Source organism: Gavialis gangeticus, unplaced genomic scaffold (assembly GCF_001723915.1).
Source record: "Gavialis gangeticus isolate Ggan-Ray unplaced genomic scaffold, GavGan_comp1, whole genome shotgun sequence".
Taxonomy (NCBI): Eukaryota; Metazoa; Chordata; order Crocodylia; family Gavialidae; genus Gavialis; species Gavialis gangeticus.
The window spans coordinates 16,986,939-17,010,175 of record NW_017729027.1 but is presented as its reverse complement, the minus strand read 5'-3'; the positions used below and the strand labels follow the sequence as shown (position 1 = coordinate 17,010,175).

General features: G+C 43.2%; 1 protein-coding gene across 6 annotated transcripts in view; it reads right to left on the bottom strand.

The window, feature by feature from the left end:
- SLC17A5 (solute carrier family 17 member 5) overlaps positions 1 to 20,343 on the bottom strand; it is a 39,656-nt gene extending 19,313 nt beyond the window's left edge. Inside the window, exons 1-9 of one of the 6 annotated variants that reach the window (XM_019520468.1) lie at positions 20,151 to 20,343; positions 14,507 to 14,703; positions 13,014 to 13,098; positions 12,865 to 12,923; positions 12,197 to 12,284; positions 9,233 to 9,319; positions 8,376 to 8,494; positions 5,496 to 5,654; positions 555 to 687 (exon numbers count right to left, since the gene is read on the bottom strand). In XM_019520468.1, the coding sequence (XP_019376013.1) occupies positions 555 to 687; positions 5,496 to 5,654; positions 8,376 to 8,494; positions 9,233 to 9,319; positions 12,197 to 12,284; positions 12,865 to 12,923; positions 13,014 to 13,098; positions 14,507 to 14,703; positions 20,151 to 20,244 (1,021 nt within the window). In that variant the 5' untranslated portion in view covers positions 20,245 to 20,343. Of the gene's footprint in view, positions 1 to 554; positions 688 to 5,495; positions 5,655 to 8,375; positions 8,495 to 9,232; positions 9,320 to 12,196; positions 12,285 to 12,864; positions 13,099 to 14,506; positions 14,704 to 16,642; positions 16,664 to 17,814; positions 17,879 to 18,386; positions 18,465 to 20,150 lie in introns of those variants that run through there. The other 5 variants (XM_019520470.1, XM_019520471.1, XM_019520466.1 and 2 more) reach the window with 5 other exon arrangements.
- Between the last annotated feature and the right edge of the window lie 2,894 nt (positions 20,344 to 23,237).

The following is a 23,237-nucleotide window of genomic DNA, read 5'->3' as shown; positions in this document are numbered from 1 at the left end:
TTCCTCGTAGGGCCTTGCCTGCAGGCCTCCAATCAGACAAGTGGTTCTTCTTTGGATCCTCTCCAGCCTGTCCGCATCCCGCTTGAACTGCGGCATCCAGAACTGGACACAGTAGTCCAGCTATCATGTCTGACAAAAGCTCATCCAACCCTCTTTTTCAAAAGCTGCAAGGATAGAAATTCCATAACTTCCCTAGACTGTCTCTTCTACTATCTCGCTGTTCTAACCATGAAGTTTTTCTTGATATCCAGTCTAAATATACTTTGCTACAACTTCCAAGTTACTGGCACATGTCCTGTTCTCTGCAGAAAAAAGGTGTTCTCCCTCTTCTTTACAGCAGCGCTTCAGAAAATGTTTTAAATAATACACAATTACTTCTGGATTTTTCACTTGGAGTTTCGCTAACCTAGATTTCAGCATTCTTTCAGAATTTCCCCTTTCCATTTCACTAACTACCAGCTATTTTCGCTATATTTTAGTACATACAACATATCATTAAACATTTTCTTGGGAACAGGCGACTAAAGTCAGTCAGGTACTGTAGCCATACCTACCTATTAAGGTAAATGTTTTGCGAACACATACAGTGGACAAGTTCCGTTTTTCCCGCAAGTAATCAGCAATCTGACCAGACAAGATTATGCACACCCAACAGCCAAAATAAGGCAGTGCAGATAAAAGTCCATTCTGAAGAAAGAGATGAGATAAAAGTAGTTAAACACTGAAATAAAATCAGGATATTACAAGGAATTTTTCCCCAAACACAAATTAAGAAGCTTATGACTGCATGAATATCATCCTCTCTCTACTACAAAGCTGACCAAGTTATTTGGTCCTAAGGGCTGGATCTAGGGTCTGGAGCTCCACCAGTTTAAAAAATGTTTTTGCAAATAACTATCATAGATAAGCCCGCAACTGTTTAAAGAGAAAAGAAGGAAGCTTCTCCAATATGTACATGAAAGTATTTATTGTTTTTAAATATGATGGGTTATCAGCTGGATTGCTGAAATAAAGTCAGAAATGTTACTGCTAAGTAAAGTTTTAGAAATTACAAACTATCTCCTTAGAGACAAAATTAAAACTAGGACAGAGCATATCATCTCACATTTGTCTAGTGAAGCATCTGGTGTTAGACATGACTACAGACAAGGTACTGCATTAGATTGTACTGAAATCTGATCAGTATGGACTTTCAATGTTCTTAAAATAAACTTATCAGTCAGTATTTTACAGTGCTTTCAATTTAAATTAACTGGAAAACTTTCATCAACTTTAAAACCAAAGAGGATTATGTTATTTGAGGTGACTTGTTTGATGTAGAAAGCCAGAAGTACCAGTGAACTCAAACATCTTACCTTTCCATTTACCTTTATAGCTAATTATCCAAAACCAAATTGTAATTTATAAAGCTTTTGACCTAATCTTAGACTGAAAGCACATATTTAGATGTCCACTGGATTGGGATAGCTTTGTTAATGGCTAAAATGTATTTTATTTTTATATTTGTACACTGGGTTACTAAATGTAAAATCTGGGAACAAGAGAAACTGCTGTATAACATTCAATTTCTAATTAGAGCTTACTGGAGTATTTGAACCAAACAAATATCATTGCAAGACCTCTCCCCCAATCAACAGTAAAAAACGCTGCTCATAGATTTAGTCTTCTGCTTTCAAATAATAAAAATATATAAAAATAGAACAATCAAGTGCTAAAAGGTGCACTCTTAGCCCTATTTTTTAAAACACATTCCCTTTGCTGTAGGCTTTGGACTGGCAGATTATATAGCAGTTACAGCACTGCATTGTAAATGTTAATGTAATTCCCAACAGAAAATTAATGCAAGAGATTTTTTTTCCAAATGTCATTCTCCTGATACTTCAAAAGCTACTAGCTCTTTAAAGGCCAGGGACATGGAAAAGATAAACTGTAACAGTATCACTCTGAATATTAGAAGCAGTGTTTTTTCAAAACTGCAGAATTAAAGGTTATGGTGGCAGATACCTCTGCCAGATTATTCTGCCTGAGGAGGAGCACTTTAGAATCCAACCAGGAACTCCAGATTCCTCAGATTCACAAATCTGGAAGGGGACTACGTTATGTTTTCCAAATCCTTATACAACTCTGAGCACTTCTTCTTTGGGTCTATGCTTACACCTATCTAGGTAAACTATTTTAGGTGGGATGTTGGTGCAAACTCTCTAACACTAGAGAAACTAGTATATTTTGCTGGCTAGGGCACTTGCCTCAGAAACTAGTTTGTTCTAGCTCAGCCAGTGTGGCTATGGGTAAGCAACCATACCCATTTCCTTTTGTGCTACTTTTGGAAGTTCCATGAGAGAATCTGGATTCAAAAGGTGAATTGGTTATTTGTAACTTTAAAAAAATCCCCATCTAACCAAAGATGACAATCTCACTTAATATCTATAGATGCTACTATAATACAGAAGAAATATAATTTGGATTTTCTTTTCTATTTGTTCAATATCAACCAATTTTGCTGTATGGTGCATATATTTTCCATATCTTACCAATGACCTTTAAACAAACACATTTCCTCTATCAAACACTCTTTCGGCTAAGTAATTTCAATGTTATATAATACTCTGCGATGATCCTACCTTATATAGAAGGCACGGTAGATATGTACCTTACAGGCTAACTAAGACAGACAGACAATTTTGTTGACCCAGATACCTTATTCTGGGGAGACCCAAAACCCTCAGACTGACCACGACTTCTCCATTCAATAACACGCAAATATTACTGATACACAGTGACAGCAGATGAGAATAATGCAGGCAAGGCAAACAGATTCTGCATCTACAAGTCCTACAGCTGTCATTAGAGGGAAGGTACATCTGGCCAGCATGCAAGTTTCACCCTGAGGTTCTCTTTTCAATGTCAGATATCAGGAGCTGGGAGGCTGGAGGCTGAGGCCGCCCCCGCCTCCCCCTGTGGGGTGGGTGAGACAGGCTGGTAGTATTCCCTTTGCCCATAGAGGCCTTGGGTTCCCCTCTCAAGGACCCTTTGCTGCTCTGAAATCCCTCTTTTTGTATTCTCTCTCCCCACCCCCGCGCTCCCAATGACTCTTCAATCCCTGGGCATCATTGATTGGTTTCCCTGTGGTCACCATACTGTCCATGTTCTATCCTGTCAGGATATTTCATTGTTTCACAAACCATCACATGCACATATCCTAATTTGGTTGTTTACAGGCTTCCTGATTTGGTCTATTCCCCAAAGCCGGAAATCCAAGGGCCCTGCAGTTGGGCACTGTGATCTGGCGCCAATGCGGCAGAATCCCTTATCTCCGTTATAGAACAGTGTAGTACACGTCTTCAATTTCTCAACCGGTGTCAAACACAATGGGCCTTGAAGGAAACTTTGTCATAAACAGACTTTTAGAAATCAGTTAACCCTTACCATTGCTCTGGACCATTGTTTTAATGCAGTATCTACTTAACCTACAAGCCAATTCCAAAAAGCAAACTTCTAAATACCATTCTCTAGCCATAGATAAGCACAAGCTTTTGTGAACTTTGGTTTATTTTGTCAGATGCTCCCTGAACTGCACTATATTTTTGTATTTTAGTCCAATATATTCTACAAGAATAAGCTCTATTTAACCACTTGAACTTGAGGGAAAAGAAAGAAGAAGATCCTTCTATGATCAGGTCACAATATCATTGGACGCAGGTGTCGCAGTGGATGTAGTCTTTCTGGACTTCAGGAAGGCCTCTGACACTGTTTCCCACCCCATTCTCATTAAAAAGCTAGGCGACTGTGGCATTAACGTCTACACAGTCAGATGAGTTGAAAATTGGCTGAAGGGCTGCACCCAGAGAGTGGTGGTAGACAGGTCATATTCAACCTGGAGGGATATGGGCAGTGGAGTCCCCCAGGCCTTGGTCCTTGGGCACATACTGTTCAATTTCTTTATTAGCGATTTGGACGAGGGGGTGAAAAGCACCCTGTTCAAATTTGCTGACAACACCAAGATTTGGGGCGAGGTGGGCACACTAGAGGGGAGGGACAGGATACAACTGGACCTGGACAGGTTACAGGGGTGGGCAAATGAGAATAGGATGGGATTCAATGTTAACAAGTGCAGGGTACTGCACTTGGGCAGTACGAACCAGCAACATACCTATAGGCTGGGGAACTCCCTTCTCATCAGCACAGTGACAGAAAAAGATCAGTAAAGCTAACTACACCTTGTCATGCATCCACGGATGCATCACGAGCAGGGCCAAGGAGGTGATCCTCCCCCTCTATGCGACACTAGTCAGGCCACAGTTGGAGTAGTGCGTTCAGTTCTGGGCGCCGCACTTTAGGAGGGCTGTGGTCAGCATTGAGAGAGTCCAGAGGGCCACTCGCATGATCCAGGGACAGCAGGGCAGACCCTATGAGGAGAGGCTACAGAATCTGAACCAGTTCAGTCTTCACAAGAGAAGGCTGAGAGGGGACTTGGTGGTCATCTATAAATTTACCAGGGGGTACCAGCAGGGAACAGGAGAGAGACTGTCCCCTGAGCACCTCCCAGAGTAACAAGGAATAATGGCCATAAGTTGTCTGACAGTAGGTTCAGGGTGGACATTAGAAGGCAGTACTTCACAGTCAGGGTGGCCAGGATCTGGAACCAGCTTCCAGGGAAGTGGTGCTGGCTCCTGCCTTGGGGGTTTTTAAGAGGAGGCTTGATAATTACCTAGCTGGAGTCACATGAACCCAGTATTCACTCCTGCCCAGGGCAGGGGGGTCAGACTTGATGATCTACTCAGGTCCCTTCTGACTGTACATCTCTGAGTCTATAAGGACATAAGCACACTAAAAAAAATGTATAAACATTCAGAAACAAATGTTTCCTTCCACTTAATCTTTCACTTACAGTAATCTTAGATGGTGCCTGTAACAATAGTAAGTTAACAATTCAAACAAGTTTTGTTAGTTGATGTCAACCTTATGAGCAGACATTACAGTGTTAACAAAGATGCATACCTGCAGGAACATAACTGCTAACTAGCACTACACTATTTTCCAATTTTGCTTCCTTATATCCCTTTAAAATTCACACCACTTCCTGAACATCAATTTTCACTTCCTTCCTCTGCCTGGACTGAAACATTAGGAGTTCTAATTCCTTACTTCCTTGTTTCATTGTGCTCTTCCTTTCTTCCTCTTTCCTCCACCCCCTTTTTTGATTGGTAGCAGCTTTCTGGAACAAGGAGGGGAAAAAAGTAAAGAAAAAACAAGCAGGGCACAGGGAGTGAAGTCGCTGGTTTATAGGTTTTCTTCAATGGACCAAAGGCAAACTGGATGCACGGGGGATAGACTCTTACTAGGCTCATTTGACTTGACAAGTCAGAGATAATCAAAAAGCAAGACCAAGATTCCTGACAGAGTTGCCCATTTTAATTACTTTGCTTCTCTGCACAATGCAGAAGAAAACCGAACCTGTATAGGAAATGGTTTGGATTATCTTAATTTCATCTCACCTCCTGCACATCAAACCTCAGAATCTCCTTCATATATGTAGGCAACAGTGTGAGAAGAGTGTAAAAAGTCCAGTTATAAGAAAAATGTGCCACAACAATAGCCCAGAGTGGAATGGACTTCAACATAGGTTCCCATGGCACAGACTTCTGGGTAGAAAGCTAAAGAACAGAAAGGGAGAGTGGGAGAATACATCAGGAAAACTCATACAGGCATTTATGGTCACTGGTCATTTTAGATTCTGAAAAGCATATTCAAGATCAGTCTGAACCATTAGATGTATTAATTACAATAATCAGCAATAAACACAATGAAAAAAACAGCACGTCAAATGGAAAGTCACAAGTATATTATATTATATTCATTCTCTCTAACATCAAAATTCCTTTGCATTCACAAAACCCAGCATAACTGAAACCTTTCTGCAGCTAATTATAAAACAATTTATCTCAATTATTTTAAAACAGATCTATAGACAAAACCCCTGCCTATTCTACTGCACTGAATCCTTATTTAGTTTACTGCACTGAAGATGCACTAATATATATAGCACAAGAAAAAATTCTGCTCTAATCCAGTGGTACTCAAACTTTTTGGCTGGTGGTCCAGGTACAGGGGTGGGGTAGGCCCCAATCCAGCCATTGCAACTCCCTCTTCATAACACTGCCAATTAGGAATTAAACTCCTCCCTGAAACAAAATGCGTACTGAAACTTTTCTGCTTTGTGATCTTAAGACAGGGGCACAAAATTATTTTGGCTGGAGGTCCGCTTAACATTATTATTATTTTGGCTGTTAGGGGCCGCATGGGTAGCTCTGCCCCCAGTCACTGTATTGGGACTGTAAGACCCAGGCCCTAGTCCCTGACCTGTGTCACCAGAAGTCCCTCCCCCCACTCACGCCCCCAAATACTCCTTTTGGGAGGGGGCAGGTTGCCATCGCAGGACCAGAAAAAAAACACAACACACTAAAAGTCAAACACTAACTATAACATATTTTAATATTACAAAATTTTTTTATCATGATTTGTGTTTACATTGTATATATAGAGGTGATTACATAATAATTAAAAATATAGCTTTATGCTTGTTTGTATGCATGCATGGTGGTGTGTGTGTGGGGGGCATAGGATATGTTGGGGTATATATGTATGTGTCAGTGAGGGTCGTGGGGGCAGGGTGTAGGGTGTGAGGGAAGGTGGGGGGTGATAGCACCCCCCCACACATGGTGTGCAGGTTCCACTGCCAACAGCAACAGCAGGCAGGGTGGGGGGCAGGACAGGGTGCTTCTGCCTAGCAAGGCACGGCTCTGGCCAGTGCTGTGTGCTGGAGCTGCACATTGTGCATACCTGTAGGTCCCCTACTTGTGCTGAGAAACGTCCGTACTGGGCGCTGCAGGGAGCAGAGCTCCCTCCACTCCCAGTCCGCAGACCTGCACAGCAGGGGGCAGGGAAGGCAGCCAGCACCAGTGCAGGGCTTCCCCTGCTGTGTGTGTAGGAGCTGCAAGAGTGTGGCATGGAGCAGAGCTGCTGGGCAAGCTGTGCTCCTTGCCCCTACACGCTGCGCTGGCCGGAGCTGCACTCCGCTAGGCACCAGTGCCTGCACCTGGCATGAGCACCTTGAGTCCCCTACCTGCTGCTGCTGTGGGCAGTAGGGGCTGTGCGCCTTGTGGAGGAGAGTGAGGGGTCCCCACACCCCCTACCTACACCCTGCCCAACTCACCCCCCTGGGTGTGGGCTCTGCGCTGCTCTCTTTGCTTCCACCCAGCTGCAGCTCCACTGCCCCCACCTGGGCCCCATCCCCACCACTTTTCTATCTGCTGCCCAGAAAACTGGAAGCCAAGCACGTTCCCATAGGGGCAGCTGCAGTGGGGGCAGCAGCAGCCCCACCTGGAAGTTGCTGCTGGCTGGGCAGGGCCCTTCCACTCACGAGGGTGGGAGAGAGGCACAACAGGGTATGTTGCAGGGGTGTACACATGGGTGCCTTGCTCCCACCCTCATGGGTGGAAGGGCTGGGCAGGGTGCAATTCATTGGGGGGTGCTGTGGGCCGAATGACAGTGCCTGGCATGCTGCATCTGGCCCACGGGCCATATTTTGCCTGCTCATCTTAAGAGCATCATACTGTAATGATGTAACAGTTTTACGTCTCAGTTTTGGTAGATTCATGTTCTGAAATTAGAATATCTGAACTCATATAAATCACTTATAAGTAATTTAACATAATATGATAATAGACTAAAGGATGACCTTACAAAAATAAATAAATAAAGGCCAAGCTCTGCTATTTCCCATCTCAGTTTGATGAGCAAAAAACGAGAACTCATTTACCTGAATGCAGGTTTCAGAAGAGGAGAGTATTTTTGACAACTGTGGTATCTTTTGTGCAAACTTAAGACACACAAAATAATCAGTTCTTGCAGTGCATTTCCCCTACTGCTCTCTGTGAACTACCCTAGCTGCCAGCATTCAGGCAGAAAGTTGGCTGAAAAAACAACTCTTTAACAGAATACCCAGAATCTGCGTGTCATGCAGATAAGTATTTCCAATAGGATCAGAGGACTAAAATGGACCTCATGGGGTCATCTAGTCCAGCCTCCTGCTTATAGTAAGGTACATACTTTGTCATGCTGCATTAGAGTTGTACAGGTATTTAAAAAATGTAAATAGATATACCTTATTGAAGAATACATTCACTCTCATTTTGAATAATGATGGTTTCTTACTGATTTATGTGTTCAGCATTTTCATATACCTGGTTTCATTTTGACAAATGAAAACGGTCATTCAAATTAAGCATGTATTTAGGTTTCAGTGATCTGTTTTGTCTTTTCATCAGTAGTTCCTTTTCTTATTTAAATTTATAAAACCCTACAAAGTTACATACCTGATCTTTAAGGGAGGAAAGAATATATTCCCTTTCAGCGTGCGAGATTCTTCTGTGAGTTTGGGGTGTGTCACTAACCAACCATATCCAGAAGAAGAACCATAATATACCAAGTGCACCTTATATTGAAGGAAAAACAAAACACGCACAGTAAATAATACCTTAATTGAGCAGGTAAAGACAGTTTGGACATTTAGAACAAGAATACAGATAACAGGCTGGCCTAGAAGGACATTTAAACAGCTGCATTTACACAGAGAAATATTGAATTTGTTACTATAAATTACTATATTCAAGTAACTTTTCAGATAGTCTTGTAATTAGAGTAATCTTATTCCACGGATTAAGGTCATTAATTTAATTTCACACTTCACACTAAACATAATTAAGTCTGATGTTTCCTTATATTGGCTGAGCTGAGAAAAATGTGATTAATTACAGTCTTTTGCACAACTGACAGACAAATTTGGTCACTGAATGCATAACTTACATGGACTCCCACAGGAATTTACTGCATATTGAAAGCAGCAATTTGTCTACGTAATAAAGCAACAGGGCTAGCACTTTATATTTTTGGAATTCTGTTTTAAAAATTCAAGTGTTTAGCACATCTGAAGAAAAAGATTTCCTATTTCCTGTGGCTGCTTTTTCCTCAGTATTTTCTGATGCATGACTATTTTTCTGAACAGCATAAAGAATCCCCCAAAATTTCTAGGACTGAAAAATATCATAAAGCAATAGTTCCAGGACATGAAAAGCACACTCCTTGCAATCTTCAGACAAAAAATGTTATTGAAAAGCACGATGAATACATCACTACATAAATACACTTGAAATTAAAAAACACAAACACTTACCGAATATATAGAATACATAAACCCAATTCATGTAGTAGCAAATTAAACCAGACAATGGGAGAGAGACAACTGTTCCAAGCTGTGCACCTAGAAGGAAGACAGTTAAATATATATCACCAAAGTTTAAAAATTAAGTGGCACACTGATTAGCTGGGGAAAACACATGGTGGTTGGAATTACAAGCAGGATTTCAAGATAACTGCATTGTTTCACTGTACATAAGCATACAAATAATTTTAAACCCACTATACAGCTGCCACCTCAGCTACAATAAATAAAATGAGATGCAGTTGCTTTGATAGACTGATAAATGAAGTTGCAAAAACCCACTGCACCCCAAAATACCAGTGCAAGTAGGTAAGAAACAAACATGAATTTTGGTGTATTCTGTAATTAATAAATTAGTGATCTCTGTGTAAAAATGGGGGTGATAACTGCAGATTAAATACTAGTATGCTAAAAAAGGTGACAGTAGGTCTGTTTCTGATTTAGTTTTTGGGAAACATCTACTGACTCTTTTTGTTCTTTAGTCCTCTCAGCTCTACAGAAGCAGCAAAACTACATAGGAAATGTATCTTATTTCTATTGTCTATTAAGTAGCTCCCAGCTGCAGGGCCAATTGATGCTCTCAGTTATTTATGGGACAATCCTATAACTTAAATGGAATTGGGTAGGGAATGGAAAGATCTGACACACATGGTATCTGTAACATGAGAAAATCCCTAGATAACAATCCCCAAGGAAGAAAGAACAATCGTCCACTTTCTGATCTAAAAATGTAGTTTGAAGGGGTGGCTGTTAAGAAAAAAAAAAATACACAACTATTATCACTTTTAAAATAAGAAAGCCTTGTTTGAGAAGCGTTAAAACAGAGTTAACATTTTTATATAACCAACCCAACAAACACTATCCTGCATTGTTATGCTGGTCACAAGGATATAAGTACAGCCTGAACAAAATGAAAAAATCCCTAAAGCTACCCTAACCTTGAGCTGACCCTAACATTTCAATACAGCAAAAGCCGCGTTATCCGGCACCTTACAAACCGGCATGCTCTATTAACCGGCATGCCAGTCGACACTGCAAAAGTGAAACTGGAAATGCCCACTGTGGCACTTCCAGTTTCATTGAGCCCCCGCAGCCCGGGGCAAAGCAGCCTGTCCCCAGTGTGCCCAGGGCCCCGCACCCTGTCCCCCAGCACACTGACACGGCGGGAAGGGTGGTGGCCCGAACAGGCAAATACACCTGTTCAGGCCTCTCAGGTAACTGGCATATTTGGTTACCTGGCACCTCCCCATTCCCCATGGATGCTGGATAATAAAGCTTTGCTGTATTGTGATGTCATACAATATATTCCATGCAGCAAATTCTGGAGCAAGTTTATATTTCTCCCTTTCCCTGCTCCAAAAAAAAAACAAACCAAAAAGAAAAAATCAATAATAATGGTTTCTGTCATAGGGAAAGCTTTCCCTTTTATTACTTTTAGTTGAATTTAGCTAGAAGATTCAGATAATACTTTATTGGAAGATGAAAAAGTAGGAAATTAGAGGTGCACCAATAAAGATTTTCGTTGGTGATACCAATAGCCGATGTTTAACCAATCATATCGGCTGAAGCCGATCCAATAACCAATAACTTAGTAATAGTATTTTAATACAGAAAAATACTATCTAATAGTATTTTAACCTACTTAACTACATAAACAAACTTTTTTTTGTTTGTTTGTGTGTGCACATTATAAATGCAAAACAAGCCTCCTCCTTGCTCCAGCTCCTGATGAGGAAGGTGATGACCACCTTATGCCCATGAATGTCTCCCCCTTGCCCGTGGCTCCTACCCGCAGCCTTACTTCCCACGCACCCCATGCTGCTGTCCTGGGCAGGCAGGGTGGATTTGTGTGTGGACAGCAGCACTGGGCGCATTTCAAGCCCCAGAGCACACTGCTATCTCAGCGCTGGTGGACACCACGCAGCCGAGGTCCCGCGGCTCCTGGTTAGAAGCCTCATTTGCAAAGCCACCCAGCAGAGGGAATGTTTCTTACGCAGCACCTTACCCCAGACTACACCTGCTAGAGTACTCCAAGCACATGTCTGTATTTATTGGCTACAATGATCAAAAAAGCCGATGATGTCATTTTTCCTTTTATCAGTGATAGCCAACCGATATATCGGTGCACCCCTACAGGAAAGCACGTTTTCTTCCTTGACATGAATAAAAACCAGTAAAAAGGATGAGATCCACTTGAAGGACATGGGCAAAACTTTCAAAAGGTATCTTGGCTCCAAAAGTACAGATAAGTTAGGTTCTCAATTCTAATTACTTTCAATAAGATTCAGCAGCTAACTTATTTAGAATCCCAGTACATGATCTTTTGAATCTTTAAAATGCTAGTATTATTAATAACCATCTTTGCATATCCCTCCATTCACTAACTATAGCTAATTACCCATGTTAGTTTTAAATGCACTTTTTTTACTAATTATTTTCTTATGCATTTTTGTGCATTTTTTAAAGTAAATAAATTCCAACTCTGATCAAGGAGAGCTTTACCTAAACCAGAAAAAAGCATGCATCATTCTCCATTTTCTAACATAATAAAAATGGAAAATAATCAAAATATATGTTGAGCTATTTATTCAAAAAGTATTTATAGTACTTCCTTCTGATGCATAAAATTGTGACAAATTTACCCTGATGGCTGAATCTGATTGCAAATCAACATGTTTTATAATTGTGATACAAACCAATAGAAACAATATTTTTCTTTAAATGTTTTTTTTTTTAAAAAAAGAGAGTCAAAATAAGTTTCAAATAGAATATTTAAAATCAAAGGTTTGATGCTTCCCAACTTGAATCCCAATTAAAATTAGTGATATAAATCCCTTTGATTTAAATCAATCCTTCCTACTAATGGACTAAACATTTATAATCCAGTTATTGGCGTGGGAATTCCATGAATCTCACCTGCATATGAAATACTAAGGAGCTTGCTGCGTTCCAGTGGGGGAGCCCAAGATGACCACATGGCATGCATAGCTGGGAATGTAACTCCCTATAAAACAAATATTTTATTCCATTAAATTCCATGGCAATTCTAATTTTTTTTCTAACCTGTGTGTAACAAAACAGCAAGGCAACCTATTAAATCACTTGCATTTAACAAAAAGCTCTTTGATACAAATGTGCATAGTACATGGGCAATTACACAGAATTAGCTTTCTGGCTTATTTTCAACTCTGTAGCTGAATGAGTCTTGAGTCTTGACTGTTTTTGTCAACTAGGGGAAGAGAACCCAGTACTGTGCTACTCTAATTTGGATTAAGTGTTAATACAAGACATTTTCAGGTAAGGAGTTCCATTCCTCACCCTAAGTATTAAAAGGCCAAACTAAAAACAAAATAAACAAACCCCCAACCTTGAGGTTGATCATCAAAACCAGAATTTAAATTAAGCAGCTCATACTGCCCTGGAGACCAACCAAAATTATAGAAGTCTGCAGAAGTCTTTTTTTTTTTTTTCCAGTTATCTCTGACAATGACTTCACAGACCACAGTTACCATTGAGGGTAACAGTGAAATTTCTTAAATATATTTCCACATTCTAGGAAAAAAAAAAAGAGAGAATGAGATTACCTCTCCCAGCCCTTCCAAGGCTCTGACTGCTATGAGGTATCCAACTCCCAAATCTGCTGCTAAGGGGGTGAACAAGGTGAACAGAGAGGTACCAAAGATACCAAACCCCAGCAAAAACTTCCCTCCAATTTTGCTTGCAAGATATCCACCTGGAATCTGAGTAATGATGTAGCCGTAGAAAAAGGAACCGAGGATCCATCCTTGAGTATCTGAATCCCAAGAATATTTTTTCCCCTAGATGAAAGGGAAAAAGGGTTTGAACTAGCAACTTCATCAAATTATTCTATTTTACATAAATAATGTAATTAAACCTTGGTATTCTGAGGTTCTCAATGAATTTTCACTGCCCCTTCCTACTCCAGAATCAAATGTGTGATTACAGCTTTCATAGACTTACTAGAGCTAACTTGGGTACTGACAGATGTAGCCAGCACATCATGGGATACAAGATCTACCCAGGATCTCAGGCATCTAAGCACAAGCTAAACTCCTTGCTGCTGCACTCACTCTGCTCTCAGTACTGAGGCTAGTGAAACCTACTTCTGGTATGTCTACACATACTGCGTTTGTACAGACAGAGTAGCAAGAAGGATTTACTTTTACAAGAGAAGATGGGAGAACAGAATGATAAAAGTAATGAGGCAGGCCAAAGGGTACAGAGATGACAAAAACACTGACAACTACTGAAATGAACACAGAGATAGTGATTTTGGAGAGAGCAAGAGTCTGGGATCATCATTAATTATTTATGAGCATCTAAATGTATGGCACAATGAGAACGTTCAAATTTGTGTAAAGAAAAACTTATATCCTAAATTCAGGCATGATGCTGCAAGTGAGTCCAGTATGAAAGCTATTGAAAAATGAAACAGCAAATTATGATAAGAAAGAGTAACAATCAGAAAATCTTCATAAGTCCTTGAAGCATTTATTTTTTAAATCAACCATATGCTTTCTCAGGCAATGTGAGATTTTCTAGGGAGAACCTAAATAAAATGAGCAAGCTTAGGAAACTGGTGTTACAGGCACAAGGAAAGAACAGAAATATGAATACTGAGGCAGGAAAAAAAAATTGAAGGAAAATTCTTTAACAACACATTAGAGCAGGCAATTTCAAAGGTTAATGGGAAGGGAAGAGGATGATGAATTAAAGAAGGACCGGTATTAGGAGAAAAAGATGACTACTGGCTAAAAATGTAATGCAATATGCCCCTTAATTGAAATAAAATTTACGCACAAGTCAAGACGATATGAAAAACAGACATAGTTTAATCAGTGAAAATGCTGTTTTTAAATCGCTCTGACGAAGGCAGAACAGGAACAGTTCAATTAAACACACAAAAAACCAAGAGTGAGTCATATTAGAACTACAAGGTCAGGTCAGCCAATCTGCAAAACAGAGCATAGAAAGGATGTAATACAGCCTGTCCCTTAGCACAATACAGATGAATAGCTGATTTAGATGAACATCCTACAACTTAAGAAAATCAACCTGTGTTCTGAAAAGATGTGCTAATAAAACAGGAAGTTGTTCCATGCTAGCAGGCTGTTTAAACGTGAAACTTTAATCCTAATCACAGCATCCCTTTAGAAACAGTTTAAAACCATCACATATTTTACAGAAATTCATTTGAAATCTTACCGTTGTGTTACGAGGCACATTTAGGGTGGAGGAATGTTCTGGACACACACTGGAAGTTGTATTTTTTGTTAAACTTGTGTTGGGTTCTACCATGTCTACCAGAGCAACGCTTAGATTCACACGTAATGCATAGAGAAGGAAGAATCCAAAAAAGGCCAGTATTGCTAAATTGTAGCGAGCTGAGCAACATGCAGGCACTGAAATAAGATTTTTTAAAAAGTTAGCAACTTTTATTTTTTAAAGTATTTTTAGTCAGTACAACTTCAGAAAAAAAACCAACAAGTTAACTTTTTTTATTCTGTAAAAGTATATCTTAGCTCAATCTTTTTGACAGGCATGCCACAAATTAGCCCGGTACACTCCCCAAGGGCCACTCTGATCCCCTTCCTCTGCCTGATTTGCTACACTGATGTTTGCTCCCTGCTCTATCTACCACTATGCTACCTGTCCCCTCCCCTGTCTGCTGCATGCCCCACATAGGGCCTGCTCACGTCATAGGTTGGCTACTCCTGTTTTAGCAATTTTATTTACCAGGTGGAGGTTGAGGTCATGAAGACAATTTACCTAGTCACCTTCCCACTTAAAGTAACTACCACTCATAAATAGGAGTTGTGTGATAAGTCCCCATGGAAAGGGCCAAACTCAAATGAGAAATATAGCGCATGTATTTTAGAAAAAATATTCAGCAATATGATTTCAAAAGACCTCTTGAAGCCATTGTAACATGACTATTCAGAATTAAAACTTCATAAGGCACATGGAAAGTATGAAATAACATATAAAAATGTTTGCGATTTAAAATTATTCTTAAACTCATGCTGTAAACTAGACATTATGGGGTTCTCAAGATTTTTAACTGCATCAAACTGAGCCTCATATCTCGAAGACACTTTTGGGCTCTGGCTTGCAAGTCATCAGCAGTATGGAATTTGTAGATGGAACATAAGGTTGTAGTTCTATTGATGATAAATATACCAGTCAGGAAAGTACAGGACTGTCACGAATGAAGAACAGCATAAGCCACAGGTGTCAAACACATGGCCCATGGGCCGGATCTTGTCTGTGGAACTGTTCCGTCTCGCTGGCTGAGTCAGCTGGTTACTGAAAGCTGGGGTGCATGGCCAGTGCAACATGACATTCTGCAAATTTCAGGATCCCTGGACCCAGATGGACACTGCTATCGGCAGCAGAAGGGCGAGTGAGGGCTGTGCAGATACAGCAGTTGCTTGCCCCAATGCTGCCCGATTCCCCTCTCATATCCCCCTGCTGTATGATCCCTGACCCTTGCCACTGCCCACTGCCATCCCTGGACTTGAACCCACTGCAACTGCTGCTGGCTCCACAGATCTGGCCTGGGAGGAACTCCTGTGGTCCAAATCTGGCCCAAAGCAAGTTTGACACCCCTGTATAAACTGTTTTTATGCATCAATAAATGGAGCAGATCTGAACCCTGGAGCAAATTCAACTTTTTGTTCACAGCTGGGGAAAAAAAACCCAGCTAGCGGTACTGAAGGAACTGGCAGAGGAGATGTCAGGGCCCTTGGCAATTCATGAAGTTGTGGGAGATGGGTGAGGTGGAGGACTGGAAAACAACCAACAGTATCCCCTTTCAAACAGGCAAAAAGGAGGACGCAGATAACTACAGACCAATTAGCTTCATCTCAGTGCCCAGGAAGCATACCCTAAAGAAGTCCATATGTATGCATCTGGAGGAGAAAAAGTTGACCACAAGCAGTCAGCATGGATTTACTAAGAACAAATTGTGTCAAACAAACTTGAAGGGCTTCTTTGACAAAGTAGCTACTCTGGTGGATAAGGGGAATGTATCTGGACTTCAGCAAGGCCCACATGACCTTTTAATAAACACATTGGAGAAATGTGGGCTAGACAAAACTACCACAAGGTGGACAGACAACTGGTTCAATGGCTTCTAAAAAGCAAAAGTATACATGCCTGCTGCCATAACCATGGCCAGTAAGCCAGAACTATCATGTGAATGGGCAAGGGAGAGGGAGGAACTGTAAAACATAAAAAACCCCCCAAACAAACCAACAAACCATTGGTGGCTGCACTTTCGAAACACCATATGGAGACATAACGGTAACAGTGGGAAAAAGGAACATCAAACCTGCTTACTCCGAAGCAATAATTATGGTAGCAAATTACTCAAATTCTAAACTGGATGTGATACAAGGAGACTGCTCTTCAGATATTCCATAGTATGGGACTCTGGGGATGTAGGTAAGCCATGTCTGGCACAGACCACACACATTAAAGAAGTCTGATTAAAATTTTAACAGGGAAATATGGATCCTCTGTGACAGGAGATGAACTGTTGCCTGACAGTTAAAGACAGACATTTCAGGCAATTCAAAAGCTATGAAAATTATGCCGAATTTGCAAATGAATGTTGGAGAGGTAGGTTTCCATTAAAGAAATGCCGATGCTAAAGGAATTTTTTACAAGCAGGTCATGTAAAAAAAGAAGGGCCAGCCTAGCAATCACTCCAAGATACTATACAAGCATATGCAACACTCTCTCTCTCTCACACACACGCGCACACATACACACGACCAAAATACTAAAGGTCCCTCTTCTAGAGAAATCTTGTTTTTAATAGTATTTCAAGGAGTCACTTATCATTTTAAACTGAGATCAAGTAGCACAGCCAGGATTTACTGGGTATTTATTTTTTGGAACAAAAATACCTTAAACAATGTGACACTAAAAGCAGAAGTGTTACTGTACAAAAATTGTGGAGCAACTTTATGCTCCAACTAGTTGCACTGGAGGCAATGGATCCTTAATGACAACAGATCACAAATTTCCAAAAAATAGGTACAATGATGATTAAATCTGCTTAATACCTGTAATAAATCTGTACTCACTGAGAAAAAGCAATCCCCAGTAGTGGAAGCTTAAATATCATACCTATATGATTTAAAACCCCATTAGAAATGCAGGTTATTGGAACATTTCTGACTCTTCACTTTGAAATTGTGTCTGAAAAATGAGTATGTTTTAGAACAATCTATAAAATGTAAATGATGGGAATTAATAAATGCGACTGCTCCAGATATTTTTTTTGGAAGTAAACTGTTTTCTACATAATCTTCTGATCAGCCAGTCAAAGCACAGAATGGTGGAGACTTACCAAAAACATACTTCACTCATCTAACTTTTTAAAATGGTTCCCATCAGCAAAGGACACATATACTAATAAAGAAACATATCACATGTATTAAAAAAAACCCAACAAAGTCCACTTCAGGGTCCAACGCAACCAAATGTGAGATTCAATTCCTTACCTTGAACACAGCTTTCAGTTCCTATTTCCAAGGCTGCTTTCAAAGACATGGTTTATACTCTTTCAGTTACTGTTAATTTTTATATGTGAAGCCTATCCTAGAAGTTCTGCAGTTTAAGGAAGCTGCCCTCCTATTTTATTTAATCTTGTGGGCGAGGTAAGCTACTCCAAGTAGAGCATGACCTATTGTGCAAGCTTAAGAATTTATGCTTACCAACTGACAACAGGAATGGCTTAAATTGTACCCATTTCAGTCTTTTGTCTCCAGCATATATTTGCGATTATCCATAATATATGTCATTACTGAAGTTATCCAGTCCATAAACAGACATTTTGCTATATAAGCCATAGCCTTAAAATCTTATTTTTCTAGCTACAATTTGTGTTCAGGAATCATGTAGTCAAGACTTATACTCCTTTTAGTATCATCAATAATTTCTAAAATAGAGGGTAGAGCAGGGCAGGGCACCACCTTAAAGACTAACTTTTTCAGAGATGCATAAGCTTTCCTATACAATAGCCTGCTTAGTTCTAAGACAATACTTGTCTTTTTCTCCCATATTTAACCCTCACATCTTCTTCCACACTCTTTGCCCCCTATATCTGTTACAGCTACTTATTTGCCTTCAAATTCCTTCTGTAGGCTTGCTTCTTCCACAAAGCCAGGAAGAAGACAAACTGGGATTACGCATTTATCTCCACTGACAAATGCACACAATACTTCAGACCCGTGATGTCCAGCCTTTTTCCCTGGCCAGCCAGGTGGACAGTGCCTGGCTCAGCTGCTGGCTGGCTTGCAGTTCCAATCCAGCTCCTGGGGCCAGTGCAGCAGCCACCATTTGGCCCCATGGGAAGGGGATGGGGGAGCTTCACTTGGCCCTGTGGGGTGGGAGGTAGAAGGGACCTTGACCTAGCCATGCAGGGGGAGGGGAGGAAAGGGGGTGTGGCTTGGGCCCAACCTGGCCCCCAGGGGAAAGGGGAGCATGGCCCAGCCTCATGGGGAGGGGGGAGAAGAGTGTGGTCTGGCCCTAGCCTGGCTCTGCAGGGGGAGTGACCTGGCTCGGCTTTAGGAAATCGGCAAGGGGGAGGCTGGCTGTATTAATAATGGCCACTGCTCCCTCCACTGTCAAATTTCTGGACTTATTTAGAGCCCAGCAGGCTGGAGGTTGAGCACCCTGCTTTAGACCAGTGGTGCCTAACCTTCTTGCCCCATGGGCCAGATGGGTAGTGCCAGGTCCACCTGCATGCCAGACCTGGTAAGCAGGCTTGATCTGGCACATGGTGGGGGGCATGGCAGGGGCCCAAGGCAGCAACAGAGGGATGAACAGCCCAACCCTAATCCCATCTGCTGCAATGAGGAGGGGCAAAACGCAACCTGGCCCCAATCCAGATGCAAAGGAGGTAGGGGAGCAGCCTGGCCTCAATCCGGACATGCAGGGAGGTGGGCAAGATGGAGTGGCCCCAATTGGAAGGTGTGTGAAGCTTGAGCATCCTGGCCCTGATCCAGATGTGTGGGGTAAAGGAGGGACAGGGAGCAGCCTGGTCTGATCCAGATGGGCAGGGAGCAGACCCAGCCTTGATTCCACTGCACGGAGATAGCCTGGGCAAGGCTGGATCCTACCTCATTGAGCTTCCACTACTCCCCCACTGTCAAATTTTCCAAGCCAGGGGGTTCCCTGTGGGCCAGATGCCATGACTCTGCGGGCTGCATTTGGGCTATAGACCAGAGGTTGAGCACCCCTGCTTTAGCCCTACCAACAAATGACACAGAAAAAACCCAGAGTATTCCCCATCACTGCCGCTTCTCCTGAAGCCCATGCACTTGGTCTCTAAGCAGCCTGCATGCAAAGCAGCGGTCCACAACCTTTTTTAGACTCAGGCGCCACTTGTTAGCCTCCAGGCAACAAATACCAGCTCTTTGGTTTCCTCTGGTTCCCTGGACTGCGGAATAGCACAGCAGCGAGCCTCCTGCAGCGCGGCACGGACAGACCCCAGCACCACAGAGCCTTCCGGCCCCTGCCCCTGCCCTGCCTTCACAGGCATCCCGCAACCCACCCCTTAGAAGCACAATAAATGTCTCCTGGCCGCACTGGCAAGGCAGTCGTCCAGCTCTAAGAGCCAAGCAGCCCCAAGTTAGTGCTCGGACACACAACAACTACAGAGCTGGTTTGCAGCCGGCTTAAACTTGACCGTCTGGTGGGGCTGAGACTAGAGGACAGCACCATCCCCGTGCTCCATGGCAACGCTGACCCCCTCCCCCCGCCCCGGGCAGGGGGGCCCTACAGCCGCGGGAGTGGAGCGGAGAGCGCGAAGCTGGACCCGCTGCCCCATCCTCACCCGCGTCGGGCTGGGACTCGTTCAGCAGCGGAGTGCGGTCCGCGCCTTCCTCGGCCTCCAGGTAGTCGCCGCCGCCACTGCCCGGGGTGCGCATGGCGCCCAGGCTGAGCCCACCCGTCGCCACCGCGAAGTGGGCCCGAGTGGCGGCCAGGGCTCCGCAGCCCCGGCTCACCCCAGCCGGGCTGGGGCAGCGGCAGCGGCGATCACGCGACTGCCCACGGCCGGGCGGAAGTTGCTTCAGCGCAGCTAAGCGTTGGTGCGGCCGCCATCTTGGGTGCTGGCACCAGCCAGCGAACTCCACCTCCGAGCCGAGGAACCAGCTCGCTCTGCCCCGCCCGTGGGGGGCTTGCGCGCATGCGCGCTGGCAACAGATTCTGTCGGCAGCAGGTGCTGGGTGGTGATGCATTGGTGCCAGGAGAGGGAGGGGCTGGGGGCGGGTCAAGGAACTGCCCTCTGGGCAAAGAAGATAAATCTAAGTGTTTCTGAATAAGGCTCTGGCGTAGGCTGGTTGCAGCCCATTTCATGCTGCTGAGCTCAGTGCTCTCCAGGAGGAAGGAGAGTGAAGAGTGAGTCTGAAGGTAGGGTAGAGGTGCACCTTATAGACTTTTTTTTTTTTAAGGAAAAATGTTTGTGTTCTAAGCGAAATCTATTCTAGATTCGTGGCTGATTCAGTAAGTCTAGTGAGAGGCAGTCAGCTCCCTCGGTCTGAAATCAGGCAGGACAGGGTGACTGATACCTTAAAGACTAACTCATTCCAGAAGGCAAGGCAGTGTCTGACAAAGTAGGTTGTATCATGTGAAAGCTTACACCTTTCTAAACAAATGAATAAGTACATCCTACTTAGTCTGTATTTAAAGTTTTCCATCCATACACCTCTAACGCTGTTCAGTGTGATTGGCTGCCTCTGGCTTGACTTCTTCCACGGTTTGGGAAAAGGGAAGTGGCTTTCTTTGTGCTCCACTCCTGATCAGTGCCAGGAGCTCTAGATCTTCCCTTCATGCACACAGAATGTATATGTTTTAGGGTAAAGTGTCTGAGTGCACTAAGGAAGTTGTTTCATAGTTGCACCTGATACCTTGCTCATCAGTTGAGAAACATTCTTTACACCTCCCTCCGCTCTGTCACCCACGACAATTCTCCAGTATCCACCATGGACATCTTGCACAAAAAATATAGTATATTATACCTCCCTGGTTTTCGTTTCCTTACTTAACCCATTCTTGAGAATGGGTTTCTGAAGATAACCAAGTCTTGAATGGGTTTTGATTTGATTTAGTATTAAAAGCAACTTGTCAGTCTATACCTCCTCTTGTCCCAGAAATACTATCAGAAACATCAGCTAGGAAAAAAAGCTGCCACTTAGCTAGTCTCACCTCTACCCTTGACTGTTCTTCTGCAGTGAGAGGCTTGATGGTTTGTCTCAAGGATCTGTTTGGAGTCTATTTTGTCTCACTTTTTTTCAAATTAGTGTTTTGGTCTCTGAATTCCATCTATTTGCATCTCTGTTTAATTATGACTCATAGTCCCAGAGGAGAAATAATGGTTTAATGAGCATGCAGCTTGAGCTAAGCACAAAGGTCAAACCCAGGCCTGAAGGCCTCTGGGTCCCAACACCCCCGTCTTCCCACACACACCCAGACCAGGGTCAGGGAGCTCAAGCATGCAGCAGTGCCTTGGCTCTCGCTGTGCCTGCGCATGCACTGCATCCATGGCTCCTCACGCAGGTGCAGAGTGACCAGCCTCTGAAACTGTCCACCTCCATCCATCCCTGGCTCAGAACCCTGCTCCTCCTGGCTCTGCACTGCCCTACCTCTACTCCCAGCCAACAGAATTGCAAGGACAAATGATTCGCATAAATGTCCATCAATGAACTGAAAAACAGGATTTTTTGCAGTCTGGTTCTCATTCAGGAATGGACAGGAGATACAAGATTTAAAAACAGAATGGTCTGGTATAAAACAGGACTAATGGCCACCCTATTGGAAGTGGTCTGGACCAAACTAGTAGTTGTGACATGGTTAAAGGCAAGGTAGTAACAACTGGTTTTGGGGTTTCGACCCTGCTCTTTTTAGGTGATGCAGCCCCCACAAATTATTCAACGTCAAGGTGTGGTAGGCAAGCAAAAGCAGGTAGAGAATGCACTAGGGATGGAAATATTGTTAAAAAATATTTGTCTAACCTTCTCTAATTATATCAGTTAAATGATTAACCAAAAAGGCAGCAGATCTGACAGCTGCTGCTGGGAGCCCTTTGACAGGGTTGTGGGGGAGGAGAGGAAGGAGGCAAGCCCAGCCAGACAGCACAGCCCAGGTGAAGCCTGCACTGGAAAGAAGGGAGTACCCTCAATGAGCAGCTAAGTGCTTAATTGAAAAGTCATTAGGCTGCCCTCTGTTCTCTTCTTGGGCTATGGGTACTACATATTGGTGGCATGTTGGATCGGCACCGATAAAAGGAAAATTAACGTTATCCGCAATCAGCTTTTTTTGGCCAGTGTAGCTGATAATGTCACCAATAAATGCAGTGTGCATGCGTGCAGTCAGGAAAGCAGCCTAGCAGCTTAGAGAGCAGCATCCTGCTGTGATAAGTCTGTGGGGAGGAAAGGGAATGGGGGAAGGAAGAAGTGTGGGGGATGCAGATTGAGGCCCCCAAGGTGAGGGAGGGAGTGGGATGGGGCAGGTGCTGCACAGCTGGGGAAATGAATGTGAGCAGGAGGATCCGTGAGTGGCTTGTCCAGAGGCGCAAGAGGGTGTGTTGGGGGGGCAGCTCCCCACCACTGCATACACCCCCAAAGGACACATGGGGGGTATGTTTTCCCTCAGATTTGTGTGTGGGGGAGGGCAGGCTGCCTACTGTGGGGTTGAAGTCAGGGGCTGTGCCAGCCTCTTCTCAGCGGTGGGGCTGGGCTGGGGCTGTGTTTGAGGCAGGTGGAGGTGGGCCAGGAGGCGGTGGCACTGTGAGGAGTGGCTATGGGGCATTTTGGGGTGGTTATAGCCCACCTCCACCCCGCCCACCCCGAGTGCAGTCCCAGCCCAGTCCCCCTGCCGGGAAGAGGCTGGCACAGCCCTTGACCCCAAGCCTGCAGTGGGC